The sequence below is a fragment of the Balaenoptera ricei genome, chromosome 1, assembly GCF_028023285.1.
Source record: "Balaenoptera ricei isolate mBalRic1 chromosome 1, mBalRic1.hap2, whole genome shotgun sequence".
In the NCBI taxonomy this organism is placed as follows: Eukaryota; Metazoa; Chordata; class Mammalia; order Artiodactyla; family Balaenopteridae; genus Balaenoptera; species Balaenoptera ricei.
Genome location: NC_082639.1, coordinates 6,684,080 through 6,708,465, shown reverse-complemented (window position 1 = coordinate 6,708,465; position 24,386 = coordinate 6,684,080). Strand labels below are relative to the sequence as shown.

General features: G+C 51.1%; 1 protein-coding gene and 1 non-coding gene across 3 annotated transcripts; both read left to right on the top strand.

Annotated features, from left to right (window-relative positions):
* Nucleotides 1-1,016: 1,016 nt before the first annotated feature.
* On the top strand, nucleotides 1,017-15,220 carry ENO1 (enolase 1). 2 transcript variants are annotated; one of them, XM_059912103.1, is made up of 12 exons: nucleotides 1,017-1,125; nucleotides 3,554-3,647; nucleotides 6,129-6,224; nucleotides 7,623-7,681; nucleotides 9,344-9,413; nucleotides 9,866-9,999; nucleotides 10,385-10,607; nucleotides 11,756-11,953; nucleotides 12,563-12,764; nucleotides 13,177-13,285; nucleotides 13,535-13,593; nucleotides 14,787-15,220. In XM_059912103.1, the coding sequence occupies exons 2-12, from the start codon at nucleotides 3,563-3,565 to the stop codon at nucleotides 14,854-14,856; spliced, it is 1,305 nt and encodes a 434-aa protein (XP_059768086.1). In that variant the 5' UTR covers nucleotides 1,017-1,125; nucleotides 3,554-3,562; the 3' UTR covers nucleotides 14,857-15,220. The 2 variants fall into 2 exon arrangements, with proteins under 2 accessions (XP_059768086.1, XP_059768077.1); XM_059912094.1 differs by lacking the exon at nucleotides 7,623-7,681 and adding an exon at nucleotides 7,236-7,294 and having other exon boundaries at nucleotides 1,032-1,125.
* Nucleotides 15,221-20,983: 5,763 nt separating this feature from the next.
* On the top strand, nucleotides 20,984-21,056 carry TRNAQ-CUG (transfer RNA glutamine (anticodon CUG)). The gene has a single exon. It is a non-coding gene; the product is annotated as a tRNA-Gln (tRNA).
* The last annotated feature ends 3,330 nt before the right edge of the window (nucleotides 21,057-24,386 follow it).

Here is a 24,386-nt window from a genome sequence, read left to right as displayed (position 1 = left end):
GTAGAACTGATCTGAAATGGGTATCAGTTCTTTCTTCATCAGAAGGGGAAAATAACTGCACCCACTCTTGCCTGGTTTTCATTCGTCAGACTACTCTGGAATATTACCTGTTTTGAACTTTGAGAAATTCCCCGAGTCTGTGTGAAATTCCATTCCCAAATCAGTACAAGTATGGTTCACATGTATGGGAAAGGGAGGTATAGAAGCTTACTTTCAAGATCCAACATTAACAAGAGCCGAAGAATGAACTAACCCTGGGCACGCACGTGGAGGAGTGCCTGGCACATAGGAAGCGCTGTAATTAAGGGAAAGCGAACATTCTTTCGGCTCTTGGCCTAATAACTCCTGTGTGACCGACGCAAGGACAAAGGGACCGGGTCACCTTGGCGGGAGGGCAGCCGGGCGCGCAGGGCGCAGGCGCGGGTGGGCACACGTGGCCGGGCTCGCGACCCCGCGGCCCGGGAGCGGGGTCCGGGCGCGCGGCCGCCAACGTCTCCAGGGCGCCGGGGTCTCCGGCACCGCGCTGAGGGGCGACGGGTGGGGCGGCCGGGAAGGGCGGGCCGCGAAGGTCGTCACCAGGGTCGTGGGCCGGACGTGCGGCGCCGGGGCGACGCGGCGTGCGTGCGGGACTCGGAGTACGTGACGGAGCCCCGAGCCCTCATGCCGGCCGCGCCGGCCGCGCCGCCCCGCCCCTCCCCCGAGGCCCCGGCGCCACAGACTCCGCTCAGCCGCGGGTCCCAGCGGCGGGCGGGAGCGAAGGGGGACGGGGGCTCGCCCGCATGCCGACATAGCCGCGGGGGAGTGGGGGCGCCCAGCCCGACCCCGCCCCAACTACCCGAGACGTCGCCCCCTCTTCCAGTTCCCGGCGCCCGCAGTCCCACCCCTCCCTCGGAGGCGAGGGCCCGAGTGACGGCGCGCTGGGCCAATGGCGAGGCAGCGCGGAGGCGGTGGGCTTGAGGGGCGGGAAGTGGGCGGGGTCCCCTCGAGCTCGGCAGGAAGTCCAGGCCGGCGGAGCGGAGACGAGCTCGCGGGACTTGGAACGTCCGGACATTGCGCGTTAACGCTCGCTCTCGGCGACCGCAGCACCCTCTGCTTCTCTCTCGTGCGGCGACCTCAGGCGGCCGGGTGAGGACTCAAGGAAGGGCTGCCGAGCAAGCGCCCGGGCAGGCGGCGCGTGGGTGCCCCGGGCCCGCGGGCGCTTCTGCCCCTCAGACGGCGTGCCCGGGGGTTCGGCGGGGAAGGGGCGGGTCGGCGCGCGCGAGCGGCCTCCCCGGGCCGGAGTCGCGGCCCGAGGCGGGGGCGCGGCGCCCGGTTTCTCCGGAGGCGAAGGTGCAGCTCAGCCTGTGATTACGAGTTACGGGGCCGCGTCACTGTCTCGGGAGGTTAGAGGTAGAACACGCGGTCACCAGGACAGCAGGCGGTGAGGGTGGAAGGTGTGGCGAGCGCTCCAGGCCTAACCCGCGTGTTCATTAAAGCCAGGTTCTTCCGAGAATGGAGAAAGGGGGCCGGAAAAGGAGAGAGGCCCGGGAAGCTGCAGGCCACCCCACCCCCGGCCCCGCGACCCTGCCTCCCGCTGGTGGCCCTCGGCCTGGCGCCTGAGTGTCCAGCCCGTCCCTGCTCCGGAATGAGCAGGGACTGATCTGCCTTCAGAAGGCACTTGATCTGGAGGGGACTGCAGCAGAGCCGTGGGGTCATTGGAAGCCCTGCAGGCGACCTCGCCCAAGTCGGGCACGAGGCGCTCCCTGCTCCCCGGGGCTGGCCACCAACAGTCGGCCCCTGATCTGACATAGAAAGGATGTACTTTGAGAAAACTTCCTGTTCGCTGGTTCCTCGGCAATGTGGTCTTCCCCCTGGGCGGTGTGGGCAGCCGGCTGACCTGCTTCCGGGGCACACCTAGGCCCCGGCTGCCCGGTGTGCTCGTGCCGCCCCTGGTCCGGGCTTCAGTCCAGGCAGATAAAAGGCTGTGCAGGCTCCTAGTCAGACCCACCTTCCGCCCTGCCTGTGCTCCCTGCATTTTAATGACTTCGGAGAAAAGTTTTACTACCTAATTTCAAGATAAGTTGAATTTTATTTTCACATCGTGAAATCAGTCGACTGCCTTGTCTTATATCACTAAAATAAAACCAGAAATGAAATCTTAATAACTGTATGATGAAGAAGTGTAATGAAGATGTGCTTAAAAGTGCATCTAAAATCTATGAGGTAAATCAGTGGTGGCCTGGGGATGCAGGGGGAGCAGTGACTGGAAATGGCCTCTGGGGACTTTTTTGGGGCGGTCAGTGTTACACGGGTATATGATTTGCCAAAACTCAAAGTTAACTAAAATTTTAAAACTTAAAAGATTTTAAACAAATTTGCCTTTTTGAGATTAAGAACTAGATACCTTTTTATTGGCTAATGAATAAAACTCCATTGTTACAAAGAAAAAACAAAGCCACAGAAGTGACTTCAGTATCTAATTTTGAAACTTAAAAAGATGCCATTTGCTGCTTCAGAACATTCCAGAGAAGATAATGGAGAGGAGCCCAGCTAGATAATGGCTTCCAAACACTGATTTGGTTCCTCTCCACTTCAGTCCTACAAGTTGTTCGATTCCGTTGTTCCTTGGAGAGCCTCTGGGAGAAAAAAGCAAGAAAGGGGCTTTCTTTGAGCTCTTGATATTTGTTCTCTGTGGCTGCAGACCACCCCCCTCCCCTTCTCTCTAAAGGTGTTTTCAAAGGAAAGCTCTTCCCTTGGCGTATCCTGGTGCTCAAAGATAGAATCCTTTTTCTAGTTACAGATCACGCCATTTCATAATTAAGTTTTTTAAGTGGGGTGAAATGCCCATTGAAAGCAACACTGACTAGATAATGTTATTTGTGTGCCCTGTCTTGCTAAAGGCCCAAGTACTGTGAGGTTTGAAAGGCTCAGAAATTGGCAAAGATCACAGCACATAGACCAAGGAGCTCATTTCTGGCCTCCAGACTCAGAATTTCTAACTGATTATCCAACATCGACCAATTGAGCCTTCTCCTGCTACCTCAGGTTTTACTTGATGAACTGTGTTCCCAACTTTTAATTCACTGTTCCACTACAGACCAGATTTTCCTCCTGGTCACCCCCCCACCCACCCTTTTTTTTTTTTTAAATCCTAGATGGGTTTGCTTGTGGCCTTCACGTCCCCTTGGTCCTGATTTGGTCCCTTTCCCATGGCCCCGCGCCTACCCTCGTTGGTAACTGATGACAGCCAGTTTCAGACTCTCTTCTTCAGACACTCTGCACGCCATCAACGTGTGAATCTTGCCCGTCAGCACGCGCACTGCCGGGCTTGCTTTGCCTGTAGGACAAGACCTGAACTACTAGGGCCTTGCAGAGCTGCCCCTACCTACTTTTTAGGAACAATTCCCAGTGCTCTCCAGCAGGCATTTTCTCCCACTCCAGTCAGCCTTCCTACATCCAGTTTTTAGTTTATGCAGACTCTTTCTAGTCTAGGGATCCTCAGAAGTGACCCCTTGCATAATGAGTCGAGGCTGCCTTATGGTTTATGGAAAATATGGACTGTGCTTCCCCACAGAAATTCACCATGTCTATCCTCAAGATCCACGCCAGAGAGATCTTCGACTCTCGTGGGAATCCCACTGTTGAGGTTGATCTCTACACCTCAAAAGGTATGGGCCGCCTTTGTTTCTATAGTCCCTAGCACCACACTCCATTTTTTAAAACTTCAAATGACAGAGCCTTAGGCAAGAAAACGTCTGTTGTGGTAAAAGCCCTTCTTTCTGGTCTGCACATGCTGGTAGGCTGTGGTTCCCCACTGGGGGCAGGTTGGGAGGGTTTTAAGGCAAGAGGTCCTTGTCTTGGTGCTTCTTGGTACATAGAGCAGAACACAGGTTGGCTGCTAGGTCAGTGAGGTGGGGAGGTAATGTGATAACCTTGTCCCTAAAAGGGCCTATCACTAGTTTGCTTCACAGCTTGCTGTGACCAAATACGTAGATACGGCGTGATAGGATGGATCTTTCTTCCTTGAAAAGGAAAGAGATTAGGGGAGTACAAGGGTATATATAGCGCTCTTATCTCCGTTTCCAGAAATCACTCTTAGAGGATCCGGGACAGTTTTTACTTTGGGGTGTTGGAACATTCCAGAGGCTCATATTTTTACCTGGCTGTAAGTCCTCGTAGGAAGAATTTGCCCACGTGAGAAAAGAATAGAATGGGAACCCTTAAAAGCTCCCCCATTTTTCTTTTTTACTTTAAGAAACTGTAGTGCTTCCCTAGCCCTGCGTTACCTCCAGCAATGTCTCTGCTGTTTTCTAAATGGTTGAAGCTGGAAAAGGAACTTCAGGCAGAATCACCCAGTGGTGCTGAGCACAGGCCTGCCAGTCAGAGCTGAGTCATGGTCTGAATCACAGGCCTGGCTGTGGAAGCCTTCCCTTCCTGTCCTCCCTTCCCCCTTGCCCAGAAAATGAAGGCCCCTCGAGTCGAGATTCACTGGGCAGGAGTCTGCCTTTGGTTACTGTCGGGGTGCCCTCAGAACACGATTGCTTCTGGGCATGTGCCTTGTGGCAAATGCCGTGTGTTCTCAGAAGATGGTGAGAATTTCCTTTCAGCTTATGAAACTGGCACACTTAGTCAGAGAGTGGAACTTTCCACTTGGAAATTAATGGACTTTGAACAACGAAAAAAGACCCAGGACACTAGAAGATTGTTGGGAGGGGGAGTTTTCTTTGAAACTCTTTAAAATGACTAAAATTAATGTCTTTTGACATTTAAATGAATGGAACTTTCTCTTATGTGTCTTAATCCTTTCAAGAAAAGAAAAAAATAACAGGAAGTCATAAATTTGTTAAGAACGTTTCATCACTTCTTTCTTTCTTAGAATTTATTTTTTAGACCAGTTTTAGGTTCACAGCAAAATTGAGTGGAAGGTACAGAGCATTCCTGTCTACCCCCTGTCCCCACTATCACCGCCACCACCAGAGCGGTACCTTTGTTACAGTCGAACCTGCGTTGACACATCATCACCCAAAGTCCATAGTTGACATTAGGGTCACTCTTGCTTTCCTCATTTCTTCACCTGGTCCAGCGCCTGATGGATACAGAGAAAGCCAGGGCCTGTGCCGAGAAGAACGTGTGTCCTGCTGGTCGCACAGTCGGTGCGGTGGCACAGGCATGCAACCAAGTATGACTGCGATACTTGGTTGGGTTTTTCCTCTTAGTTCATTTCCCTTCACATCTCCCGCATACCTCAGATGGGGAAATCCCTAACGGTTTCAAGGAGATTCAAGAGGCTGCCCACACTTCCTGCTCCCCTAACCCTTCTGCCCTGTGTAACCGATTTCTGCAGTACCTTTCTTGGCACTGTCTGTCCTTCTTCAAGAAGCTTTGCCGTTTTTCTGCTCCACAGTCTAGGCTTAACCAGGCAGCTGGTTTCTATGTCTGCAGGATTGTGCAGTGCATGCTTGATTGGGTTCTAGTGTTACTGTGCTTATTCCTTTTCTCTTCCAATCTGTCCTGTTTTCTGGTTTCCTGTTATGCAGAGAACCCCCAAATAGCATTTATTGCTCCCTAAGCTGAGGCAGGTGAGCTGTAGAGATACCTCTTGAGCCAGCGCTTTCAAGGCTGGAAAGCTAGCAGCCTCATCTCACTGGCCTGAGGGAAGCTTGGCCACGGTGCTCTACAGCTGGACTGTCTAAAATAGCCCAGTGTTTTCGTGGGTTACTAGCTGCTAGACAAGCTTAAATCCCGTAGGTGGCTTGCATTGTATTTTAGGCCGCGCTGCTGGGGGTGGTCCACGGCCCAGCTCCGGGGCCCCAGTGGGGAGCTTTGAGAGGTGTGGGCTCAGACCTCCCATTTGTTTTGGAATCTGCACTTTAACCCACAGGTGATACGTGTGCACGTTAAAATCTGAGAAGCTCTGCTCTAGACCTTTTTCTTTAGAGAAACTCGTCAGCTGTGCTGTAGTGTCTGCCGTGCAGAACCCTAACAGCATGAAAGGCGGGAGGAGCAGCCCGGCTGAGTCTTGCCGTCGTTGGGAGGAAGTAACCCTTCCTAAGGGCAGCTGCCCTCTGTGAGCGGGGAGGGACTTGGGTGAGGGCGGGAGCTGTTTCTTAGTCGTTAACTGTTTTTCGCCCTCCTCTCTCCACATCCAGGTCTCTTCAGAGCTGCTGTGCCCAGTGGCGCCTCAACTGGTATCTACGAGGCCCTGGAGCTCCGGGACAACGACAAGACGCGCTACATGGGCAAAGGTAAGCGCCGAGCCCAGGCCGGCCCCCGGCAGCCACAGCCTGCCTCCTGCTCCCCACGGCTTGCGTTTGAGGGTAGCAGGCCTCTGATTCGGCCCAGAGTGTGGGCGCCGCACGTGGAGGAGCTGGGAGAGCTGGCTGACTGGTTCCAGCATCCCTGACCCTGGCGCTCAGGGCAGGCGTTTTAACACTTACTTCTACTGCGGTTTGTCTCCAATCTGTGAAGAACTCCTGGTTGGGTCAGAGGATGTGGGAGAAGAAGAAGACAAGTTATCTAGTACTAAGGAGCAGCCTCCCATCCTCCGGGAGGGCTCTGAGGGCCTTCCGGGCCATCAGGCCTCTTCAGGGTCTAGTCGTGGAGGAGAAGAGCTCCCGAAGGCCTGGCTGATGGCTCACCATTGATGGCCTGTCGTTGTCTTTCGGTCTCTGGCAGAGCCAGCCTCCGCTGGGCTGTATGCACACGGGCTGGGTACTGTGTTGGCAGTGTTCACCTTTCTGTAGATAGAACCTGTGTGCCCAAACTACAGAAAAGCAGATAGGGCTAGACTGGGCATTCTCAACGGGGACGGGAATTGGTTCTGGAGAGGAAGCAAAAGCATATCATGACAGTTCATGGTTTGTGGTCTTCCGAAGGGCCACACGTGTAGACAGGTGGAGGGCACGTGTACTGCCAACTCTCCAGGGAGGGCGATGAGGAAAGAGTCCAAAAACGCCGCAGGGGAGGAGGCGAGGGCGAGGTGGGGCTGGGGGCGCTGGGCCAGGGTCGCAGCGCCCCACTGGAGGGAGGCAGCTTGTGCAGAGAGCTCTCCCCAGGGGCCTTGCTGGCGGCCCAGGCCTACGTGCCTACAGCGGCAGGGCAGTGCTGTGCCCTGGCTGTAATGAGGACAGATGCACGGTCCCTGCAGCGTTCTCCCTGTCTTCCTGTTTCCTCTCTTTCTCTCACTCAGCCTCCTGCACAGCCTGTTCTCTTCTCAGTCTTTCTTTTTTCCTTCTCTGCCCATCTCTACTGGTCAGGTGTCTCCAGACCCATTAAGTATATTAACGAGTTCCTGGCGCCAGCCCTGTGCACACAGGTAACACATACATTGGGCGTCCTTTAGTCTCGGCAGCTGGCCTGTCCAGTGCATGGTCTTGCCAACTAACCTCCCTTCAGACACTCTGGATGGTTGCTCTGTGTGCGGCTCTAACCCTTGGGGGTCCTAGGTAAGAGCACTCAGACTGGGCCAGAAAGCCCTCCGATTCCGGGGGGGAGAGGGCGATGGGGATTTGAAGGAGGTCCCATTGAAGGTCTTTGGTGGGCTCTGAATATCTGGGTTAACGTGGTGAGTGGTTCTCTCCAGCAATGCTGCTCAAGCCTGTCTTTCATTAATGTCGGTAATTTGATTTGATTATTCCTTCCAGGTGTCTCAAAGGCTGTTGAGCACATCAATAAAACTATTGCGCCTGCCCTGGTTAGCAAGGTAGGACCTGCCTCCTGATAACTAATGTATATTAATGCTATCAAAGCGCCTCCCAGGCCAGCCCAGGAGGCTTTCCTGTTCATGGAAGAGCTTATTCTGAGAGCTAAAGAAGCCAGTTGGATTCCCTGTCGTGCATGCGAATAACTTCGCCTTTCCTAACCCACCCTCTGCCTGTCCACGTGTCCATGGCTAACAGCGCATGGAATTGGATCCGAGGGACGGGAAGCTCTTAGAGCCTTGATGTTTCCCCACAGCCATCTTGACCTTCGGGGAGTTAAGATCCAGATTTTAAGAGCAGCTCTCAGGGGCGTTAAATGTAGTATCCGTGGCGACTGACCCATTTTTCATGAACTGTGGAATTATTTACTGTCTTTTTAAACAGCAGAACTCCCGTTATATAAAATCCTACTTGAAACCTCAATGTGTCAAACAGATCAAAGTGGAGCTGCTGTAGCTGAAGTGGGTCTGGGGCTTGGTCTCGTTTATCCTCCCTCCAGCCCCACTCTCCGTAACTATGGCCCTTTCTCGGGTCCAAACCCAGCCTCGGCCTGTGTGTCCTCCTTGGTATGGCCCCTCTCCCGGCTCCACCCTGTACGCCGGGGGCAAGCGGCCCCTCTGCTGATCCTCTCCCCAGCTTGCCTGCTGTGGCCTGGCCCACGTGGCTGTCTGTAATGGGTCCCCAGGCGGAGGTTTTCAGCACTGCCTTGCCACGCACACCTTCCGGCCCAGCCTCCTGGGGCCCTCCACACACCGCTGTTCTTTGTGCCTCTGCGCCCTCACCTGGCCTGACTGACAGTGAGCAGGGCTTTCCTGGACATTTTTCTTTACTTGGGGGAGACAAACTTCAGTCTAACTCTTGGTGAGGGTTGGCCTCAAGCCATCTGCTGGGGTGGCTTCTAACTTTACCCAAAGATGCCTTGTCACGAAAGCAAAAGATGCCGTATTGTTAACATGGCATGATGGACTTACAGATTCTGGTTTTCTTTCATATTTTAGCTTTTATATAAGAAACGTTATAAATAACATGCTGGTATCATTCACTTATGGAGTTTTTAAAGTAATGCCGACTTTTATTACATTACTTTGAGCCAGTTTTTAAGACACCAGTTTTATTTATACTCTCACCAAAAATAGTCATTTTCATCAGTCGTCAAACATTTTGCTAAATGATTGTGGACTACGTACAAAACTCGTATCTTCCATCAGATGATGGAGTTTGCTGTCACTGAGGGCAGCCGAGTGACGGCAGAAACTGACTTTGATGGTAAAGAACAATGAATTCTGTTATTTGCTGCCCCAAAAGTCACACTGCTTTGGAGTAATTCCTTCTTTAGCATGAAGCAGACAGTTCTGCCTCATGTGTAACGTGACCTCGGACTCCCTCAGTAGACTCCCCTTTATGACATGAGGACCATGCATTGTCGGATCCCTCGTGCTTGGAGAAATGCCTGATGCTCTTAAAGCAAGTGAAGGGCATTGTTCTGTCTCCCCATTTTCTCTTGGCATTCCCCCTTTTTTTGCCTGCCAAACACATGGATAACATAGAATTGATCTGGGCTTTGCACGGTTCCAAGGGTTGATGGCTCTGTGACAGGAGGGCACAGGGCATGCAGGTAGAGGCACCACTCCCTCCCAAGCAGCTTATCCTCCCTCTCCCTGTAGAAACTGAACGTCGTGGAGCAGGAGAAGATCGACAAGCTGATGATAGAGATGGATGGCACAGAAAATAAATGTGAGTGGCCTGAGGTGGGGTCTTTGCCAGGAAGATTGTGGCTTCTCCTGAAGACCCTTGAAGTCCTTTGGGGAGAGGTCGTGTCGTCCCTAACGATGAATTACGTAACTGTCTGCGGTCCTCCCCTAACTCTAAAAAATCACATTTTTAAATATCAGGAGCATAGCTAGCTGACAGCAGCAGGCATGTAGGGTTACTCAGAAGAGGCTCGTGCTTTATATAATCGAGCAATTTGTGGAATTTTCCAGAGTCCCATGGACCAAAGAAAGGGCTTTCTCTTTGGGGGAAAAAGCAGCCTACGTGGAAGGCTATTGCATTTCTGGTGTGAATATGCAAAGGAGATAGAAAGGAAAAGGTTCCGAATACAATCCAGGGTGCACACAGTAGCGCAGGCGGGGAGGCGGGAAGGCTGGTGAGTAAGAAATCCCTTAACATAACCTGTTCTGTTCTAGCCAAGTTTGGTGCGAACGCCATCCTGGGCGTGTCCCTGGCTGTGTGCAAGGCTGGCGCCGTTGAGAAGGGGGTGCCCCTGTACCGCCACATTGCCGACTTGGCTGGCAATGCCGAGGTCATCCTGCCAGTTCCGGTGAGTGGCGAGCGTTCGCTTTCTCATGGGGTCCCGAGACCTCCCGCCGCTCGACCTCATACACGGGTGACTCTCCAGCACACGGGTAGAGCAGGCTCTGGGGGTCTCGGCTGCAAATAACTCCGCCGCCACCAGCTAAGAGTGACCTTGAGCAGGTGACTCGGCCCCCCTGCACCCATCTCCTTAATTGTCGATGGGAGATGAAAATTGTACCTGCCTTGTCGGGTTGTGTGCACTTGTGGTGGTAGTGACCGCGGTGCAGAGAGACCTGGTGGCTTCAGAGCCGCACGGGCCCCACGTGGGAGCCGTGCACCTGGGCATCGGGGGGCTGCTGAGGGGCGCGACCCCCCCGGGCCTGGAGCTGTACTTGTCTCTCTCCCCACAGGCTTTCAACGTCATCAACGGGGGCTCTCACGCTGGCAACAAGCTGGCCATGCAGGAGTTCATGATCCTCCCCATCGGGGCCGAAAACTTCCGGGAGGCCATGCGCATCGGAGCGGAGGTGTACCACAACCTGAAGAATGTGATCAAGGAGAAATACGGGAAAGACGCCACCAATGTGGGAGACGAAGGCGGGTTTGCTCCCAACATCCTGGAGAACAAAGAAGGTAGAGGCTCCGGAGGAAGCCCCTGGATTTCTGAGCACCGCCCCCAGCGTCTGCGAGCCTTCCACGCCTGCCCTCAGGGGCGCTGCTCTTTCCACCTTTCGTTCATTAAGTAGCAAAATGCAGAACCCTGCAGATGTGGGAGCTAGCGCTTCATTAAAAAAAAAAAAAAAAAAAAATCACGAGAAATTTTCTTATTAATTCGACCTCTGAACGGCCTGATGATTTGCTTAAACTGGGCTGTCGGTGGGCTAGGGAGGCGGTTCGTTTTCTTGCTGTCGTCCTTGCTCCCCCAGCGATGGCAAAGGTTTGCAACCTGCTCCGTGTTCAAGGATGCTGGCTGCGATGAGGACTGCTGTCAGTAACCGTTTCGGGTCATCCAGCCGCCCTAATGCTGCACGGGCTTTATTTAGCTTTGAATCCTTAGGCACAGGATTAAATGTGAGAGTTGAGTAGAGAATACAGAAGTCTTAGGAAAAGAATTCACGGATGAATTTTTTGTTTTAGAAGAAAAAGTAGGGTTCCAAGCATATTTCATTGCCTTCAAGGATGGCTAGTGAAAGAAAATGTCCATCCTGCTCTTTGGGTCAGTCATACGAAATTGCTGATGTTCGGCTATTTTAACCTATAAAAAGTGGCCCTTCACGCAGTTTGAATCTTGGGGATCTTTGTTGTGGAACAGGGGCCGGTGTCTGTCAGTTTCCCGACCAGCAGCGCTGCTGAGCGAGGCCGACCCTGAGCCTGGGCCGGACAGCAGAGCAGGGGCGGGGGCCTCGCTGTGCGGGCCCCCTGTCCACTGGGCTCCCTCTTGGATCTCAGCCTTGGCTCTATTTAAAGCTAGTTCTGCGGGACAGCTGGTCTCAGCTGGTCACTGTATCTTGGCCGGCACAGCTGTTCTTTGGTGCTAAATTTGGGAGCATTTGTCAGTGAAAAAGCCTCTTAGGGTCCATTTCCAACTTGGCCATGCACTAGTGCCCCTGACCAATGGTTTCTTGCCCCAGAGCAGAAAAGAGTAACTGGAATCTTTGAAACTGGTGCTTGGGGCCAGAGCATCTCTTCCTCTTCCGGTACGGTTCCCATTTGGCAGAGTTAAAGGGGAATTTTGTCTCCATCCTCCTGGTTTCCAGACTCTCACCGCCATCTCTTTCCAGCCCTGGAGCTGCTGAAGAACGCCATCGGGAAGGCCGGCTACACCGATAAGGTCGTCATCGGCATGGATGTGGCTGCCTCTGAGTTCTTCCGGTCGGGCAAGTACGACCTGGACTTCAAGTCCCCTGATGACCCCAGCAGGTACATCACAGCCGACGAGCTGGCCAGCCTGTACAAGTCCTTCATCAGGGACCACCCAGGTGAGTGTTCCCGGGCGGCTGCAGGTGTGCGAGTGGCTGGAGCCTTCACTGGGGTGCTTGGTGCCGCAGAGCGGGCAGCCGGCCAGCCGCGGTGCGGTGTGATCGCCTCCTGAGCAAACGTGGTCCCGGCTCCACTGACAGGAAAGGAGCCTTGAGAGCCAGGACCACTGGGTGCTCCTAGGCTCTGCGTCACCTGATGCACACGGGAGAGGGGACACACAGGCACAGAGTGGGTTAGAACTTGCCCAGGGGCACACAGCAAATGGTGGAGCAGGTGTTCAGACCGGGAGGCGTCTCTAAGTCCCTGCGTTTAACGTTAAGTAACTTGGTGGAAGCGGAGCCAGGACCCGAAGCCCGGTCTTCACCCCTCTGGGTCCACAGCTCTGTTTTTGCTCTCAGTGGCGCTAAACTCAAACCACCCTGGGCAGGAAGTTTCCCACTTAACAACTGTGGGGTTGCGGGATCGCAGGTGACTGCAGTCCTGGTCCCAGGAGGGGGTTGGGAGGCCAGGTGAGGCGGGAAGGAGGGCGGGAGGGGGCTCTGGGGTGCTGCGGGTCAGCAGCCTGGGAGGCCACGCTGATGGAACACGCTCTGCCCTGCTCTGCTCAGTGGTGTCCATCGAGGACCCCTTCGACCAGGATGACTGGGAAGCTTGGCAGAAGTTCACTGCCAGCGCGGGAATCCAGGTGGTGGGGGATGACCTCACCGTGACCAACCCCAAGCGGATTTCCAAGGCTGTGAGCGAGAAATCGTGCAACTGCCTCCTGCTCAAAGTGAACCAGATCGGCTCCGTGACCGAGTCCCTGCAGGCGTAAGTGCCCTTGCACGGAGGGAGGGGGCCCTCCTGACTGGAACTCCTGGTGGCGTTTAAAGTAAGCTTTGGCCCCTAGAGGATCGGGGCGTTGGGCAGTTGTGTTCTAATCCTGACCACTTGGTGGCCCTACACTCCTGATTTAATATCACACGGAGAATGTTTGTCAGGAGACACACGTCTCTCTCCCTTGAGGAGTCTGAACCCAGTTTTTCAAACGTGACTAGAGAGCAGAGAAAGGTCCTCGGGCCCTTCAGAGGAGGGCGAGGGTTACCCTCTTCCCCAGCAGTTGGGAGCTCAGGGCTGCCCCGGGCCCCCCACCGGGAGTGATGGGTCATGGCCTCAGGAGGCCAGAAGGGGCCACAGTGCCCAGACAGTGGACCCATGCCATCTGGTTGTCCCTGGCTTCTAGGTGCAAGCTGGCCCAGTCCAATGGGTGGGGCGTCATGGTGTCACATCGCTCCGGGGAGACTGAAGACACCTTCATCGCCGACCTGGTGGTGGGACTGTGCACCGGGCAGGTAAAGAGCTCCCTGGGGTGAAGGGTGCTCCCTGCTTCTCTCTCTGACCTCTACTTCCTGAGCACAGACTGGGGGAGCAGGGGGGAGAATGGGGTCCTGGGTGCCTCTTTTATCCCCTCCTTCCTAGGGCCTGGGATCCTCTTTAAGAAATTGCTGGCTCTCTGCCGTGGCACCCTCCCCTTGCCCAAAATGCCCATGAAGATTCAGCGTCCACTGTAAGCAACTGTGGCCTTTCTTTCTTCCTTCCAGATCAAGACTGGCGCACCGTGCCGATCTGAGCGCTTGGCCAAGTACAATCAGATCCTCAGGTAAAGCGGCTGCCTTCGCTGCCTGTGTGGGCTTGCTTGGTCTCCAGGAGGAGCCCCTGGCCCTGTGGGGCTGGTACGAGGGTGGGGCAGGGGCCCTGGCCCGATATGTTAGGTTGGGACGGGTCAGGTGCCTGGCAGCGTTGGCCCAGAGCGGGGCCTGCTCCACACGATGCTGCCATCTTCTGGTGGGAGAGGGAACTGGCTCCCCTTTAGACAACTGATGCTCTCATTTTACACCCTTGTTTTGTGGACAAAGATACCAGAGCTCAGAGAGAGGAAGAAAAATTGCCAAAGGGCAAACAGCAGGGTTTCCACTCTTCAGCGCCTTCTGACGTTCTGGTCCCTCCCCTTTTTTGTCTCAGTGTGTCCTTGGGAAGCACCTATAAACACAGGGAGATCTGCCCTTTTGTTATTTTATTACAGTCTTGAAGGGAAAAGGAACGTCCATTTTATAAGTCCTCCCACATTACCCCGTCTTTGAAACTTTATCCTGGAAAATTTCAAGCCTATAAAAAAATCAGTGAACAGTAGATTGTACTCCCTTCCCCATTATCCGGATACACCAGCTGTCTGTATTCCTCCATGTTTTGTCTCTTTACACCCTTTTTTCATGGAGAATTTTAAAGCAAATTCAGGCATCTTATGATTTCACTTGTATATATTTCTTTCAGATAAGGACTTATTTTTGTTTTTTAACATAACCACTCTACAGTGATGATGCCGACGATTAGTGGTAACATCAGTACCCTTTTTTTTTTTTGATATCAGGATCCAAACAGAGTTCACACTAATGAGTGCCCCCTCCTTATTTCCCTGTGCCATTTGTTGCAGAAACTGGGTTATCCTTTCATTGAAAAAACATTTTTTTAAATATTCTAAGAAATAGTCCTACCATATCTTCTTCTTTGTCCTTCAGAAACACTGGGGGGAAGAGAAGGAAGGCGAAGGGGCAGCCGGTAGACAGCTTGTTGCGTGAATTGGGTGGACGGAGAGAGCCGAATGCTCTTCTATTCCTGGCATCTCCAAGAAGCTCATGTTTAGGGGAATAGTTAGACAGACTGGGCGATGGTTGGGTCCCCAACTTCCTGGCAGGAAATGTGTCTTTGACCACTTCTCTGGGTGGGAAAACTTACTGCACTGAGGTGTGACTTCTCTCTTTCTCTCCCCGTCTCTCTATCTTTCTGCTTCCTAAGAATTGAAGAGGAACTGGGCAGCAAGGCCAAGTTTGCCGGCAGGAACTTCAGAAACCCCCTCGCTAAGTAAGCTGTGTGCGGGTGAGCCCTGCGGTCACTCGTCGGCTAATTAGACCTGCTCCTGATGTCACCTGGGCAGCTCGAGGCCCCCGCCGATGCTCTGAGGGGCCTCTGATAGTTAACTGCCCTCTCCCCTTCCTGTGACGTTCTCACTGCTTCCTTAGACCTGCTGCAGAAGCCGAGCTTGACCATCTGGAACCCTGCTGGAAACCCTAGCTCTCTAATTATATAATTGGCCCAAATCATTGTTTTTCTCACCTCGCTTCCACCAAGTGTCTGGAGCCATGTGTATCTGCATTGTCATCTCCGAGGCGTCCACAGGCAAGATCCCCGGTGGTTTTGTGTGCAAAATAAAAAGGCCTCAGTGACCCATAGGGATGCTCTGTGTGTGTATGAAGTGGTCCGTCAGTCTGTCTGTCCTCGCGTCTTGAGTATTCACGGAGCACCTCTACAAGAGCTGAGGCTTTGTGTCATGACAGAAGGGGAAGAGGAGTTTGTGCAGGATGTCGCGTAAGCCCTGGGGAAGGGCCGGTTTGGGAAGAGGTGAGAGATGGGCAGCCCGTGCCCTTCCCCAGCAGCTCGGGCAGCGCCCAGAGGCCTGACTTGAGGATCAGACATGTTAATTTGGGAGAAAAGACAAATGCAGAGCTCTTGCAGATTACCTCAAGGACAGCAGCTTCTAGGTCACACCAGGAGTCCAAACCAGAGGGAAGCTGAGCGTCCTGGGCAGGCTGCGGGGCAGGTTCTCCATCCTTAGGGGAAACTGGTAAAAGAATGGTTAGGGGTAGCTCGGGGGCAGTAGGAGGGCATCCAGAGGGTCTTGGAGAACCCTACTTAGATACATTCAAATTTAATTTGGGGACTTCCCTGATGGTCCCGTGGTTAAGACTCCACACCCCAAATGCAGGGGGCACGGGTTCCATCCCTGGTCGGGGAACTAAAATCCTGCATGCTGCACAGCATGGCCTAAAAAATTGAAAAAAAATTTTTTTAATTTAATTTCTTTCCTCGTTTTCACTAACCTGATTTCAAGTCCTCAGAAGCTCCACGTGGCTGATGCCCACTGAGTTGGGTACCACGGGTGTGAAGCATTAGCATTGCAGAAAGCACCATTCTGGAGAAATGACTAAGCACCAGTGAGACATGAAATACTATGGTTGCTCTGAATTGGGTTATAATACCTGGCGAGGCCCCCCAGTGGACATTGTTGTTATTGCTCATCTGTATCAGGGTTTAACCCAAGAAGCAGAGCCAGTAGAAGGTACATATATTAAGGGATTTATCACAAGGAATTGGCTCCTGTGATTGTGGCTAAGCTAATCCACAATCTATAGGGCAGCCAGTCAGAAGGGAGGGTGACCAGGACACAGGTGAAATTTCTCTTGGGTCAGCCCTGCTTTTAAGACCTTTCACCTGATTCAGGCCTACCTAGATCATCCAAGATCATTCCTTGTTCAAAGTCAACAGATAAGTGGTTTTAATTATGTCTGCAGAATAGCTTCACAGTAATACCTAGATTAGTGTTTGACTAAACAGTAGGACTCGAGTCATGTCACAAAGCCACCACCCCTTTTGAACTTGGCAACCACACACATACGTCTTAAACCATAACTTAATCTCCAAATAATGACAAAACGCTTCTTCACCTAATGTGGTACAGCTCTCCTGTGTACAGCCAAAACCACTCGCCTGTCCCAGCTTTGTATGACTGGTTTCCATCTAAAAACTGACTCTGCAAGGAAGTGAGTCGAACTCAGCCTGACGGTCTCACTAGAATGTTTGTTCATCCAAACTTTAAAGCAGCAAGTTAGCATTAGTGTCTCTAAACTTGGTCTCATGTCAACATTTCCTGACACTTTTATTTTAAAACAATGGCAGTTAAACGCATTTTTCACTCTTGGGTTAAAGGGCAAGGAGCCCTTTCAGATCTGCTCCACCCGGAAGGAAGGCTGCTGGGGCCCCCCTGGCCCTGGGGACACTGAGCCCCTGGGGAGGATGGTTGACAGCTCTGACCCAGCAGAGACAAGCACGAAGCATGTTCCTGATGCGGATGGGCAGGAGTAGGCCAGGAGGAATTGCAGACCATTGGCCTCTTCCTGGAGGCCCTGTCTGAAGCAGGACAGGCAACGTTAATTCTGAGTTTCCAGAAAGCCACGCTTGGGCTTTAAGATGACCTGTGATGTTAAACATTTCTCTGGATCACAACTGCAGGAACTTAAAGTGTTTTTAAAGTAAACATCTCTGGTAGTAGTCTCTGGACTTGCATTATGTGTTTTCTTTTTAAATTTTAACCTCATAGTACAAATACTTTCCCGTGAAATATTTACTTTTCATCTGTGGTTGTCTTCCAACTTCCAGATTCCTGCAACATTAGAACAAAAATCAGCTGAAAAGTTGAAACAGTGTAGTTTGCAAACTTGGCCATACATTGGAATCACCTCGGAAGCCTTTAAGTCTCCCATTGCCCAGACCAAGTAGATCAGAACCTCAGAGTAGAAACCAAAGACCCCGTATTAAAAGTTTCCCAGCTGACTCCAATGTGCAGCTCAGCTTGAGAAGCACTAGAGTACAGGAGAGGGACTGCAGCATTGGTGATGACCAGGCAGGCCTAGAATGCCAGGCTTCCCCTGAAACCCCCCGGCCGCCCTGGTCATTCTATTTTTGTTGCACGCAGCTGAGGCCGGAAGATGGCGTCCGAAGGCAGTCACCTCGGGCCCCAGAGCTGCGAGCTGTGCCATCTGCCGGGAGGAAGCCCGGACAGGAGCCTGGCTCTTGACTACGAATTCTGTGTGCGGTCAGCTCTCCTCCCGGCAGTGGAGATCCTGCTCCCCACAGCAGCCCAAGCTCGTCCAGTGCAGTGGCTGAGAGCCCAGCAGGAGCTGGACCACGTAGGTTTGGGTTCTGGCCCTCCCGCTGAACAACTGAACAGATCTGTACCATGAGGCTAATACTCCAATAGTGCTACCTCATGGCTTATTACAGAGTATTATAGATGGTCACCTCAGCTTAGGCTCCCACCCAGCATAGAATGAATTAAACCATCAGGTGCTGATACACTTACCTAGGAAGAGGTACAGGGCATAGGGAAAGAGCAGGAAGGTCTTTAGAGCATATAAAGCACCCGTGGCCATGACTGAACAAAAAGGGACAGAGTCTGGAGTGGAAAGTTCACAGCAACCTGGGAGAAGTGTGGGGACCCACTGAACCAACCTCAGTGACGTATAATTAACATTCAGTAACAGGCACCCGTTTTAAGTATACAGTTTGATGTGTTTTCACATATACGCCTGGGTAACCAGCACCACCACCACAACGGACCGTTTCCAACACCCCCAAGAGTTCCTTGAGCCCCTTCCCGGCTAATCCCCACCCCCACCCCCCAAACGCAGGCAACCTAGTGTTGTTGTTTTTTTTAGTTCAAATGAGTTGTCAAAATCTAAAAAACAGATTCCTTGTAAAAAAAGAAATCTTGCCTGGTGGCGCAGTGGTTAAGAATCCGCCTGCCAATGCAGGGGACACGGGTTCGAGCCCTGGTCCGGGAAGATCCCACATGCCACAGAGCAACTAAGCCTGTGCGCCACAACTACTGAGCCTGTGCTCTAGAGCCCGCGAGCCAAAACTACTGAGCCCACGTGCCACAACTACTGAAGCCCACTCGCCTAGAGCCCATGCTCTGCAACAAGAGAAGCCACCGCAATGAGAAGCCTGCGCACCGCAATGAAGAGTGGCCCCTGCTCGCCGCAGCTAGAGAAAGCCTGTGTGCAACTATGAAGACCCAACACAGCCAAACATAAATAAATACATTTTTTTTTTTAAATTCCAATTTCTGCATTCTAATGGATTGGAAAATTGCCAACACTGGGCCCGCATTCCTAGAAGACAGCAGTTGGCCACCATTTTTTTTTAAGCCGTTTTTTTTTTAAATCTTTATTTATTTATTTTTGGCTGCGTCAGGTCTTAGTTGTGGCACGCAGGACCTTTCATTGCAGCACGAGGGCTTCTCTGTAGTTCTGGCCCTCAGGCTCAGTAGTTGCAGTGAGTGGGCTTAGTTGCCCTGCGGCATGTGGGATCTTAGTTCCCCGACCAGGGATTGAATCTGGGCCCTCGGCAGTGAAAGCCCAGTGACCTAACCCCTGGACCGCCAGGGATTCTTCTGAAGGCAGCCCCCTGCCTCCTGCTTCCCTTAGTTACATGCCTGCCCAGCCCTCCACAGCTTTTGAATTGGCCACCCCTGGTCCACGGTCTCTTCTGCACGCCGACATCGTCCCAAATCTTTCCTTTTTGTAAGAACCCTCTATCCCCAAGGGTTCCGGAGTTCAGGTCCGCCAGGGCTCCTCTGCCATTGACAACTCATCTCCCGGTGCCTCCAGGTAGTAACGACTCCCCAGACGCAGCCTTGAACGTGTCAGCTCATCTAGGCCCATAAATGTGGCCGGCAAGGCACCACCTTCATCCAGTTCTGCTCTAGGGGGAGGCCAGCCCGGCCTTCTTCCTGCCCATCTTGCTGCAAAGTGTGAGGGCTTGGTAATCAGGGCTGCCATCCACAGGGACCAGGAATGATAGCAGACTCATTTGCATATGTGACCTAAGACAGTAATTAAACCCAGGCGCCCCAGGGGTGAGGAGTAAGCACATTAATTCAGGAGCAATTAAAACCCTCCAACATCACTGTCACACAGCCGCCACTTCTGAGACCGGCTGTAACTGATGACAATCACCTTTGGGCTCCCTCTTTTGGCCACCAGACGGCCACCATGACTGCACATTCTTGAGGGGGGCACGCTCGTGCCTAAGCGGGGGCAGCTTCCCCAGACGCTCGGTCTTTCTGTAGGGCCCCTGATGCTATTATGGACAAGTTACTGTGAAAGACAATGCCTTAGTCTTTTTCTTTTTCTTTTTTTTGGTGGCAAAATATACATAGCAAAATTTACCATTTTAACCATTGTTAAGTGTACAATTGGCTGGTGTTAAGTACATCCAAAGCTTTCATAACCATCACCACTATCTATTTCCAGAAGTTTTTCATCATCCCAAACAAATTCTACACCTGTTAAGCAATAATTCCCCATTCTCCTCCCCCCACCCTAACTCCTGGTAACTTTTATTCTATTTTCTGTCTCTGGGTGTAAATTTGCCTATTCGAGATATTTTATATAAGGGGATTCATACAATAGTCATCTGGCTTATTTCACTTGGTGTAATGTTTTCAAGGTTTATACGTGTTGGAGCCTGTGTCAATACTTCATTCCTTTTTATGGCTGAGTAATGTTCCATTTTATAGATATACCACATATATCCATTCATTTGTTGATAGACACTTGGGTGGTTTCTACCTTTTGGTTATTGCCAGTAATGCTTCTATAAACCTGGGTGTACAAATATCTGTTTTAGCCCCTGCTTTCAATTCTTTTTGGTATGTACTTAGCAGTGGAATTGCTGGGTCACATGGTAATTCTATGTTTACCTTTTTGAGGAACTACTAAGCCATTTTCCACTGCAGCTGCACCATTTTACCTTCTCACCAGTAACGTATGAAGGTTCCAATTTCTCCACATTCTTATCAACACTTGTTATTTTCCTTTTTTTTTTTTATTATGGCCATCCCAGTAGGTGTTAAGCGATATCTCACTATGGTTTTGATTTGCATTTCCCTAGTGTCTAATGATGTTGAACATCTTTTCATGTGCTTATTGGCCATTTTTTAATCTTTCCAAGTCACTTGGCCTTTTTTTTTTTTTTTTTTTTGGCCATTTTTTTAATTGGGTGGTCTTGTTCCTGAGTCATAGAGTTCTTTATATTTTTTGGATCCTATTAGATATATGATTTGCAAATATTCTCTCCCATTCTGTAGTTTGTTTTTTCACTTTCTTGTAGTCTCTTTTAAACTTTTTTTTTTTTTGGCCAGGCCACGCGGCTTGCAGGATCTTAGTTCCCAGACCAGGGATTGAACCTGGGCCCTCAGCAGTGAAAGCGCGGAATCCTAACCACTGGACCAGCAGGGAATTCCCACCTTGTAGTGACTTTTGATACACAAAAGTTTCTAATTTGAAGTCCAAGTTATCTATTTTTCTTTTTGTTGCTTGTGCTTTTGGTGTCATGTTTAAGAAACCATTGTCAAACGCAAGATTATGGGGACTTCCCTGGTGGTCCAGTGGGTAAGACTCCGTGCTCTGAATGCAGGGGGCCCAGGTTCGATCCCTGGTCAGGGAACTAGATCCCACATGCCACAACTAAGAAGCCTCCATGCCGCAACTAAAAAAAAAAAAAAAAAAGATCCCACATGCTGCAACTAAGACCCAGCTCAGCCTAAATAAATAAATAAATATTTAAAAAACAAATCCAAGGTTATGAAGATTTTTTTTTTTTTTTTTAAATGGGAATTATTTATTTATTTATTTTTGGCTGTGTTGGGTCTTCGTTTCTGTGCGAGGGCTTTCTCTAGTTGCGGCAAGTGGGGGCCACTCTTCATCGCGGTGCGCGGGCCTCTCACTATCGCGGCCTCTCTTGTTGCGGAGCACAGGCTCCAGACGCGCAGGCTCAGCAATTGTGGCTCACGGGCCTAGTCGCTCCGCGGCATGTGGGATCTTCCCAGACCAGGGCTCGAACCCGTGTCCCCTGCATTGGCAGGCAGATTCTCAACCACTGCGCCACCAGGGAAGCCCGGTTATGAAGATTTGCCCCTGTGTTTTCTCCTAAGAGTTTTATAGTTTTAACTCTTGTATTTAGGTTTGTTTTTTTTTTTTTTTCTTTGGCTGCGTTGGGTCTTCGTTTCTGCGCACAGGCTTTCTCTAGTTGCAGCAAGTGGGGGCTATTCTTTGTTGTGATGCGCGGGATTCTCATTGCAGTGGCTTCTCTTGTTGTGAAGCACGGGCTCTAGGTGCGCAGACTTCAGTAGTTGTGGCTCACGGGCTCTAGAGTTGCGGTGCACAGGCTCTAGAACACAGGCTCAGTAGTTGTGGCACACGGGCTCTGCTCTGCGGCATGTGGGATCTTCCCGGACCAGGGCTCAAACCCATGTCCCCTGAGTTGGCAGGCAGATTCTTAACCACTGCGCCACCAGGGAAGTCCCTGTATTTAGGTTTCTAATCCATTTTCAGTTAATTTTTATCTGTGGCATAAGGTAAGGGTCCAACTTCATTCTTTTGCATGTGCCATTTGTTGAAGAGACTGTCTTTTCCCCACTGAGTAGTCTTGGCACTCTTACTGAAAAATCAGTTCGCTATATATACGGGTTTATTTCTGGGTTCTCTATTCTATTGGTCTGTATGTCTGTCCTTATGCCACGCCACACTGTTGCAATCACTTTCGCTTTATAGGACATGACCTGGCCTTTTACGTACCTGGCCCTTCATCTCCTCCTCACCAAACACTCTGAAGTAGGCATTATAATCATTCTTACTGGGTAAAGTCAGGCCTAAAAGGTTAGGGTGACTTACCCTCCGTCACAAAATTGGTGGATATATTATCCTTTGCAAGGTGACATTGCAAGTGCTCCCAGGTTGACAGACATACAATAACAGTGAATTCTTGTATCTTGACCTTAAAAACAACCTCCATAGTCAGGTGATGTCTAGCCAGGCCTTCAGCAACGAGGATCCCAAAGCCAGGATCTTCCAAGAGGAAGAAAGTGACCCGGAGCATCTTTGATCAAGGTGAGGACAAGAAGGTCCTTCCCCCCAAAGGCCACAGATCCCCTCCTGGAGACGGCTGCTTACAAACTCCCTTTGCCCAAAGGGCTGAAGCTGCCCTCTTTGCACCCCAGCTAAATTTTTCCTTAAAAGAAGGAGACGCTGGGCTTCCCTGGTGGCGCAGTGGTTAAGAATCCGCCTGCCAATGCAGGGAACACGGGTTCGTGCCCTGGTCCGGGAAGATCCCACATGCCGCGGAGCGGCTAGGCCGTGAGCCACAACTACTGAGCCTGCACGTCTGGAGCCTGTGCTCCGCAACGGGAGAGGCTGCGACAGTGAGAGGCCCGCGCACCGCGATGAAGAGTGGCCCCCGCTCGCCGCAACTGGAGAAAGCCCTCGCACAGAAACGAAGACCCAACACAGCCAAAAATAAAAAAATAAATAAATAAATTTATTTAAAAAAAAAAAAAAGAAGGAGACCCTGGAGCTGTTTGGGTTTGCTTTCTCTGGCCACGATTCTGGGCAGGTCTTACAAGGAAGTTTCCCTCTGACCTGCTCTACAGTCTGGGCGTGTCTGTTTGTTCGCGAGTTCCCTGCCTATCAGGATGCTGGGACTTTGAGAAACACTTTCAAGACGAGGGGGTGCTGCCATCTCCCCCAAAATGCACATACACACACACACCTGCCCCTGCTGACCCTCGACCCCCTACCCTGCTGAATTTTTTTTCAAAGCATATGACATCACTTAAAATATCCGGCATCTGCTTTTTGGTCTTCCTTCATTAGAATGTAAATTCCACGAGACTTTATCTTGCAGGGACTTTTAGTTTTGCTGACTGCAGTGTGTCTGAGGCCGAGAATAGTGCCTGACACATAGCAGGTGCCTCAGGCGTGAATGAGTGCATGGACCAGACCTGCGGTCCACACAGGCCACACCAGGTGCCATGCGTGAGGAATGTAGCCACCTCTGCCGAGTGGACCTTTGAGCTCAGAAGCTTGGGTGCTTAAGATGAAAAGGAAACGAAGACTTTTTTTAATTACAGAGATTAAAAAAAAAAAAAAAAGTTAGTGGTTGAAGTCCACGAGCATGGTCTCAGAAGCAATCAGCTGCAGGAGAGGGAAAACCTGGAGAATAGGGTCAGCCGGGAATCAGACGTTTTCAAAAGGCGAGATCATGAGGAAGGCAGCGCCTTGGACCTGAGAGTACCTGAGTTCCTGGATCCCGCAGGCTGGGGCTTCCCTGAGCTGTGAGGTAAGAAATGTCAGCCTGGGGCTGCTGGGCCCCTCAGCGAGCAATGATGTTTTCAAGGTTCATCTGGGTCGTGGCTTGTATCAGTGTGTCACTTGTTTTTATAATATTCCATTGTACAGATATACCACCATTGCCTAATCCAAGGTCTCAAAGGTTTACACCTATGTTTCCTTCTAAGAGTTTAATAGCTTTACCTCTTGTATTTGGGTCTTTGATCCACTTGAGTTAATTTTTGTGTAAGGTGTTGCATGTGGATATTTACCTATTCATCAGTGGGTGGATATTTGGGTTGTTTCCACTTTTTGGCTATTATAAACAACGCTGCTGTGTACATTCATGTACAAGCTTTTGTGTGGACATATGTCTTCCATTTTCCTGGGTACATACCTACTAGTGGAATTGTTGGGTCATATGGTAACTCTATGTTTAACTTTTTGAGTAACTGCCAAAGTGTTTTCCACAGTGGTTGCACCATTTTACATTCCCACCAATACTGGGAAAGTAAAACTGGGAATTTTCTATATCCTCACCGACATTTATTTTCTGGTTTTTTGAATAGTGGTATCTCATTGAGGTTCTGATTTGCATTTTATTAATGTCTAATGATGTTGAACATCTTTTCAGTGTGCTTATTAGCAACTTGTATATCTTCTTGGAGAA